The sequence below is a fragment of the Bos indicus genome, chromosome X (assembly GCF_029378745.1).
Source record: "Bos indicus isolate NIAB-ARS_2022 breed Sahiwal x Tharparkar chromosome X, NIAB-ARS_B.indTharparkar_mat_pri_1.0, whole genome shotgun sequence".
Taxonomy (NCBI): domain Eukaryota; kingdom Metazoa; phylum Chordata; class Mammalia; order Artiodactyla; family Bovidae; genus Bos; species Bos indicus.
This window is the reverse complement of record NC_091789.1, coordinates 4152432-4161269: the sequence shown is the minus strand read 5'-3', so window position 1 is coordinate 4161269 and position 8838 is coordinate 4152432. Positions and strand designations below refer to the sequence as shown.

The window sequence follows — 8838 nt, the reverse complement described above, 5'->3', positions numbered from 1 at the left end:
ACCCACGTCTCTTATGTCTCCTGCACTGACAGGTGGATTCTTTACTATTAGCGCCGCCTGGGAACTTATACTTACATGCACACATACATAGACATACAATTGTTTATTTACTTACTTAGTTACACAGTACTTATTGTTCATACAGTTGTTTAGTGACACGTATCCTGTGGTCTGTCGTCCTTCCCTTTAAGTCTTTCAAGTCAACGATGAAAAAAGTACAGTCTCATGTAGAGCTTAGAATTGAGCAGCCTCATTCGGAACCCGAAGGATGAGGGAACCTTGTTGCCCCACCGGCTTCCTTACAAGAGTACACACATCCCGTCCCTGAGTCAGTAGGACCGCCTAGGTCTGGGGAAGGAATTTGCCGACGTACCCGGAACTGTTTCCAAGGTTTCCTCGGGTTCTGGCGGTGATAAGCCTGCCGGTCCTGGGAGCCAAGGCAACGGAGAATTTTTCCGGGCTCGCGCGAGCGCCCCCTTCACCCACGGATTCAGGGACCCAGCAATAGCGATGGCTCCGGTGTCTGGCTCCCGCAGCCCGGAGTGGGAGGCCTCGAGCTCCGGGGGGAAGCGTCGCAGTTCTTCGAAGAGCCCTAAGCCTAGCAAATCCTCTCGCTCCCCGCGCGGCCGCCGCTCGCGCTCGCGCTCTTGCTCTCGGTCCGGGGACCGGAATGGCCTCAGCCATCAGCTGAGTGGCCCCAGCCAAGGCTCCCGAAACCAGTCCTACCGTTCGCGCTCGCGGTCACGCTCTCGAGAGCGGCCCTCCGCACCGCGCGGCGCCCCTTTCGCTTCTGCCTCCTCGTCCGCCTATTATGGCGGCTACTCACGCCCCTACGGGAGCGACAAGCCGTGGCCTAGCCTCCTGGACAAGGAGAGGGAGGAGAGCTTGCGGCAGAAGTGAGTGAGACGAACGCACTTTCTTTCGCAAGCCCACCAGCCTTTAGAGTCCGATTTATCGTTCATTCCGCACCGGACTATTCGCATTTCGCTCTCTCTCCCTGACTTGGCGCGCGTTTTCATCCCTTCCTTCAGTCCACCCACGATGACGCCTTATTCATCCCTTTCCATCGTTAGGTTTTTCGCTCATCCTTCGGCCCCTTCATCTAATGCCTTGGTCTCCTTCCCGCTACCCCTTCCAGCCTCCTAGCTTGTTGCGGGCATGGTCAAGAGCCTCGGACCTGCGGGAATTACAGCATTTACTTGGTTGTGTCGTTGTCATTAGTGATCACGTTTTCATTTCCCAGTAGACTGAGCCCTTGGAAGAGCCCAGATTATTGATCACAAAATTTACAGTGCGGAGCACTTTGTAGGTGCGCAGCCATTGCTTGTTGAATGATCAAACAGGTTTGAGACAATAGGATAAGTGAGTGGAGTTGTTTTGTAGTGACTTGGGAAAGGTTGAGATACAAGGTTTAAATTGGAGGGGAGGAGAACCTCTGAAACAAGATGTTTGACTAAATGTAGGAAAAAATGATCTGCTAAACTATAAGATTGGACTACATTGAGAAAGATCTTAAGCGGTCTCAATCTTGACCATGAAAAATGAGGTCAGATTGACATCAGATCTCGTTTAATGACAGTGAGTATTGGAGAGGAAAATGAATAAGGAGAAAGGAAAAGAATTATAATTACTGTTTTGTAAGCTTTAATTTTTTTACTTAAAAAAATCGAAGTATAGTAGATATACAGTGTTTTTAAGTAACTGGTGTACAATAATATAGTGATTCACTATTTTTAAAGGTTACACTTCATTTATAGCAGTTATGTGCTTTGTAATTCTTAATATCTAATGCTTATTGAGTGTTAAATTGTGTGTCAGACACTGTACTGATCATACTGTATGTGTTTAAAAGTACAAGAAATTAAAAACTGTAGCAGGCATTGAGGGGCAGGTTAAGGTTTCAACAATTGGGAGATAGCTTGAATCTTTTTCTTCCAAAAGTGGGAAGCACTAAAGTCTAGTAATTAAGAGGACAGGCTCCAGAATCAGACTGCCTGAGTCTGAAGCCCTCCTTTGTTACTTAATACTTGTGTGACCTTGGGCAAGTTACTTAACCTCTCTTAGTTTAATTTCTTCACCATGTAAAAGGGAAAAATTAGTACAAAAGCTTTTTAGAGATGTAATGATTTAGTGCCTGGAACACAATAAATTGCCCTTAAGTGTTAGCTGTTAGTATTTTGTGCATGGGAACAGAAACAGTAAAAACAGTCCTAAGATAGATTGGAGACTGACTTCTCCAAATTAAAATTTCCAGAAAGTTACCCCCAGGCTGTGTCCATCAAAAAGCATCCAGTTTCCATACTAGACATTCCTCACCAATAGATGTCAGAATTCCTTGGATGAAATTTGCATTTGTACATTTAGAGGATAAATAATTTTAAAGTATCCACGAAGTTGGGTGGCAGGAGGGATAAGAACTTTACTGTTTGGTCTTTTTAGCCTGTCAAGCATTCTTCATCCTGTATGTATGTATTCAAAGTTTAGCTATAAGTATGTCCTCTATTAGATTTTGTGTTACTTCAAGTAGGAAACCTGAGTCTAACTCTGCACAATTGTACCTTTTCCCCTGAATAAGGAAGAAAAAAATCATTTGTTTTAAAAAATCAAAAAGGATTTTATTTCTTCAGTAAGGTTCTTTTTTTAAACAAGTGGAGTCACAGCAGCTGACGTTTAAAGAAGTAAACCTTAGTTTTTGTTGTGTATTGTTTGTGTGTTTATAAGGAATATCAAAAATTAAGAGAAGAAATCACAAACATAAAATAATTTTGTCTTCCAAGGATAGAGAATTTACTCCTTTTTGAAAAAAATAATTAGGGGAAAAACAGAAAACAAACACTATATCTCATTAAGTAAAGTTTTGTCAAAACTTTTCTTTTACTTTCAGAGGTCCCTTTATTTTCTACTTCTAATGCTTCATTTTTATTTTCTTCATTAATTCCTGACTTTTTGAAAACGAAGGTTTGACCTTGTCAGAAGTAGAGAATTCTCTTTACTTTCATAAGGATACATAAACAAATGAAGTTATTTCCAAATGTAAGACCATTTTTGTCACATATTGCAGAAGATGAAATGAGCAGTTGGGAGCTGTGTGATGCATGTACTGGAAATGACACACTGGACAGCCTCCCAGGCTGAATCTTGGCCAGGCCTATCGGGCTGTCTGTAGTTTGTACTATTTGGTAGAACATCAGATACATCAGAACATTAGATCCTAATATTGAGTTAGATCCTAATGTTGAGTTTACTTTAAAAAAAAAATTTGTCCACCTCTTGTGGCATGCAGGATCTTAGTACCTGAACCTGGGATCAAATCTGTATCACCTGCAGTGGTAGCACAGTGTCTTAACCACTGGACTGGCAGGGAAGTTCTTGAGTTTAAACCAAGTTATTATTAGTTTAAAGTTTAAAAGGTAGAGGGAAAACAGGACTTAAGTAGACCCCTTTGAATCTTATAATACATTTAGGAAACAGTTTACCTGCCTATCTCTTCTAGGAGACTAAGTGAGAGAGAGAGGATTGGAGAATTGGGAGCTCCTGAAGTGTGGGGACTTTCTCCAAAGAATCCAGAACCAGAGTAAGTGATTAAAAAATGCATCTTTTATATGGCAGAAACCAACACAATATTGTAAAGCAATTATCCTTCAATTAATAAAAATAAAATTTAAATATATATATATATTTTTTTAAATGCAACATTTGTTTAAATCCAGAGTCTATGGTCAAAATTTTTGTTAAGTGAAGAACCTTAACTATAGCTCTTTTTTTCCCTCTTTCTTGTGATTTATGCTATTCTGTGCCTTGAGTTTTAAAAACATTAAACATACCTTAGGATTAAAACATGCTCCTAGTGGATTTTAGCATGCTAATTGTTCTCTTTAAATTGTAATTCATGGGATGCTAATTTCTTATTCATAAAAGGGTTCAGTGTTGAAACAAACACATTTATATTATTTTGAATTATTTTTTCTCAATCCAGTAACTGATTAAATGTCAGACATTAACATTACAAAAAGTTTTTAAAAATGAATATACTGAGTCTGTTTAGTTTCCTGTATTCAGTATTATTAAAGGCCTAATGCTTTTTCCTTTTCCTTATTTTTTTTTTTCCTCTGTGTTGTTGTTCAGTCATGTCCAACTCTTTGCGACCCTATGGACTGCGGCTTTTCTCTTTGGTGCCATTCAGAAGTTGCATCTACCCTTTGCTCTATTTCTGTGTTTTCTTTAGAGTTGAGACAAGGTGCTTGACAGGTAAACCTGTAATTTGCGACAGGGTGATAAAGCATTATTATCTGAAAGTTCTTTTTTCTTCTTAAAAAATTGTTATTTTTTCCCACCCCCTATAATTTTTTGAGATATATTTGACATACAATATTAGTTTCAGGCATGTTATAACATGATGATTCAATATTTGTATATATTGCAAAATGATCACCATAGTAAGTCTAGTTAGCATCCATCACCATGTATAGTTATAAAAAGTTTTTTCTTGTGATGGGAACTTCTAAGATTTACTTTCTTACCAACTGTCAGATATGCAATACAGCATTATGAACTGCAGTCGCCGTGCTGTGCATCACATCCCCATGGCTTACTTCTTTTATAACTGGAAGTTTGTACTTCTGGATCCCCACCATGTGTTTTACCCATGCCCTGCCCCCACCTTCTGCGCTCTGGCAGCCATCACTCTGTTCTCTGTATCTGTGGTGTGGTGGTTTTTCATTTTTTAGATTTCACATATAAGTGAGATCATGTGTTATCTTGCTCTGTTTGACATTTCATTTAGCAAATGCCCTCACAGGCTGTCCATGTTGTTGAAAATGGCAAGCTTCATTCTTTTTTAAAGATAAATAATATTCTGCTGTGGGGTATGCGTGTGTGTTTCTCATAGTTCCTTTATCCATTCATACATTCATGGATATTTGGTTGTTTTAACATTTTGGCTATTGTAAGTAATGCTGCAGTGAGCATGAGAGTCCAGATATCTCTTTGAGATATTGATTTCAGTTCCGTCAGATACATATCCAGAAATGAGATTGTTAGGTGATATGAAGTTCAATTTTTAATTTCTTGAAGAACCTCCATTCTGGAATCTATAATAGCTGTACCATTTTATATTCTCACTAACAGAGTGTAAGTGTTCCCTCTTTTCCATATCCTCAGCAACAGTTGTTATCTTTTGTCTTTTTGATAGTATTCATCCAAACAAGTGTGAAGTGATATCTCATTGTGGTTTTGATTTGCATTTCCCCAATGATTCATGATGTTGAACATCTCTTCATTACCTATTGGCCATCTGTGTGTCTTCTTTGAAAAAAATGTCTATTCAGATCCTCTGCCTATTTGTAAAATCACATTATTTTGGGGGTTTTGGGTTTTTCTTTTTTTAATATTAATCTCTTCTCGGATATGATTTGCAAATGGTGTCTCTCATTCAGTCCATGCTGCAGTCCCCAGTTGCAAAGAGTCAGACACAACTGAGTGACTGAACAACAACATTCAGTAGGTTGCCTTTAACACTCTTCTGATTCTTATTACCATTTTCTTTAAATTCAGCTCTGATGAACATACACCAGTAGAGGATGAAGAGCCAAAGAAAAGCACCAGTTCAGCTTCTACTTCAGAAGGTATTTTTTTAATTGAGAGCTTTTTTATTGAGAAATTTTTTAAAATACATTTATAAATAGTTGAACATTAGACTTTACTTTTACTCAAATTGCCTGTCATCATTTCCTTTTCAGTATTTCAAATACAATAAAATCGATACTCAGAAATACTTCTGATGCTTGTATATGTGTGGCTGAGTCCCTTCTCTGTCACCTGAAACTATCACAGCGTTGTCAGTTGGCTATACCCCAGTACAAAAGAAGGTTTTAAAACAATTTAAAAAGAAATACTTCTTTAGAAGTAATTTGATTTGTTTTTTATGTAGAAGAAAAGAAGAAGAAGAAGAAGTCTAGTCATTCAAAAGAAAGATCCAAGAAAAGGAGGAAGAAAAAATCATCTAAAAGAAAACACAAGAAGTATTCTGATGATAGTGACAGCGACTCTGATTCTGACACAGACTCCAGTGGTAAGAAAGCCAATATCATTCTGCCCGCCTTGCTTCAAAACTAGTTTTACTTCTTAAAGTTTATTTTACTTTTATTTATTTTTGGCTGTGCTGGATCTTCGTTCCTCCATGGGGGCTTTCTCTAGTTGTGGCAGGTGGAGGCTATTGTTCATTGCGATGCACACGCTTCTCATTGCAGCGGCTTCTCTTGTTGTGGGGCTCAGGCTCTAGAGTGTGCAGGCTCAGTGGTTGTGGCGCATGGACTTAGTTGTGTTCCCTAGCACGTGGGATTTTCCCGGACCAGGGATTGAACCTTTTCCCCCTGCATTGGCAGGCAGATTCTTAACCACTGGACCGCCAAGGAAGTCCAAAGCTTTTGCTAGAAAAAGGTTCTTTAAAATAATAATAACCCAGAGTTTTGAACATGCACTGACTTTGTGTCGGGCACCCTGCTAAGTGCCTGATAGGCATTATTGCTGTTTAATCCACACAGTCACTGTCAGACACATCTTAGAGTTGGGGAGACAGAGGACCCGAGCAGATTATAAGTCTGCTCATACCCAAGGTCACACAGTTGGGATTCGGAGCTAAGCGGTGTGACTCCAGAGTGGTTGTGTGTAGCTGCACAAGGCGTGTGGCACCGAACCAAGTTGGGGTCAGTCTTTGAGACATGTGGTGCCAAACCAGGCCATAGGGGGCTGCATCATCCGAGTGGAGCATCTCTTTTGTGAGATTCTCACACTCAGCAGTCAGCTTTGTGTGATTTTCAGAGGCATAACATAGGGGACCCTTCAGGCCAGCAGTTGATTTCTAGAAGACACTTCCTGTGGGGCTGCATCACAACAAAGCCGTCTTTTGGTGCCCTCCCATGGCTGGTGATTGACAGAGGGTGCCTCCTCTGGGGACACATTTCTGTGGATTTCTCATCACAGGTACTCTGTCACTCTCCTGCAGCGTCCTGTGTGGCCTGAGAGTGACTTTCATCTCCACATATTGCACGTCCTTTCTCCTGACTCTGCCATGTAGTACAGAATCTGGCTGCCTACAGTGCCAGTCTCTCCTTGCATGTGGCTTGGCCTACTCACTGCATGGATGGACGTGTATTACTTTTGTAATAAAGCTGACTTTAGAAAGAACTAGCTTAAGAGTCACCTTTTCACGGTCAACCATTCCTCACCCACCCTCTCCAAACCAGCCTGATGGTGAGACTCCTCTGTGCGCCCAGAACACCGCCCCCCACTTCCCTGTCACTCGGATTCTACTGACCCCCTTTCCTCTGTCTCCTCCACTAGACTGAGCTCCTGGAAATCATCCCCCCAAACACAAACATCATGAAGACACTCAAACATCCAGAAAAGTGAAGGGAGTAGTGTCATTAATGCCATATACAGTGCTCGTCACTCAGGTGTACCATCTGTTAGCATTTTGACATGTTTGCTTCAAATATGGATTTTTTTGTTGTTGAGATATTCAAGGTAAATTAAAATATCACACTGCCACCCTAAATATCTTTGTGTACATCTTTAAACAATAAGGACATTTTCCTATCTAATCACAATACTATTATCTCATGCAATCAAGTTAATAATAATACCCTATAGAACCAAATGCTTAGTGCAACTTTAATTTCTATGTCCCTCATTCCTTGCACATTTCCTAAGAATAAATGTTTGAATGAATTAAATCCTCTGTAACAACAAATAGAAGAGTTATAAGGTATTTATCTACTCAGAAGTATTAAGGTTTTAGAGTTAAAAATTTTTTAATTATAATATGCTTTAATTTGCAGATGAAGATACAAAAAGGAGAGCAAAGAAAGCCAAGAAAAAGGAAAAGAAGAAGAAACACAGATCGTCAGTTTTTTCTTTAATTTTTATTATGGAAAATTTTAAAAATATGTACAATTGTATAAAATAGTATAATGGACTTCTATTAACTATCACTCAGCTTGAACAATTATCAACTTATTGACAGTCTCTGCTGTCCACCCCCACTGTTACTTTGAAACCAGTCCCAGATATCATTTCATCCATAAAACTGCAAGTTTCTCTAAAAGATAGGCATTCTTAAAAAAAAAAAAAAAGTACAGTACTATTAATCCACATAAAATATTTAATAATAATTCTTCATTCAGGTCTCAGCAGTTTTTCAAATAGTTTCCTCAAATTAGAATCTAAACAATGTACATGAATTGTGATTGGTTGGTAGGTCTTTTCCATCTTTTTAAATAGATAGCTTTCCCTTCCCTTTTTGTTCCTGCAGTTTAGTTGTAGAGGAAACAATATCATTTGCCCTGGAGAGTTTCCTACAGTGTGGATTTTGCTGGTTGTATTCTTACGGTATCCTTTTAACATGCTTTCTGTCCTATATATTTCCTGTAGATTGATAGATAGTTAGGTCTAGACACTTGATAAGGTTCAGATTTGAGTTTTTGGTAGGAATACTTCATAAGTAGTACTGTGTACTTCCAGCAGGAGGCAGATAATATCTGGGCATCTCTTTTTGTCATATTAACCTGTATCAATAGTCTTTGTTGAGGTCCCTTACTTCATTAGGGATTGCAAAATGATTCTTCATTTATTAGGTAAAATAATTCTATATGAGAAGCCTACCCTCATTAACTATTTGGTTACCCTGAAGTTTAGGAAGGGTGGAATAATTGCTTACTTGTTTTATGAGTTTTCAAAATAATGAGTTGAGGTTTTTTGAGGTTTTTATCATCATGAGCCCAAGGATTCAAACATATATGATGTTTTTTAATCCATTATACTGAAAATTACTGATGTTCA

At 39.1% G+C, this 8838-nt stretch overlaps 1 protein-coding gene across 1 annotated transcript in view; it reads left to right on the top strand.

Annotated features, from left to right (window-relative positions):
• Nucleotides 1-364: 364 nt before the first annotated feature.
• Nucleotides 365-8838, top strand: part of NKAP (NFKB activating protein) — a 22559-nt gene continuing 14085 nt past the window's right edge. Inside the window, exons 1-5 of the mRNA XM_070784688.1 lie at nucleotides 365-896; nucleotides 3494-3574; nucleotides 5554-5624; nucleotides 5930-6070; nucleotides 7839-7902. Coding sequence (XP_070640789.1) covers nucleotides 511-896; nucleotides 3494-3574; nucleotides 5554-5624; nucleotides 5930-6070; nucleotides 7839-7902 — 743 coding nt within the window. The 5' untranslated portion in view covers nucleotides 365-510. The remainder of the gene's footprint in view (nucleotides 897-3493; nucleotides 3575-5553; nucleotides 5625-5929; nucleotides 6071-7838; nucleotides 7903-8838) is intronic.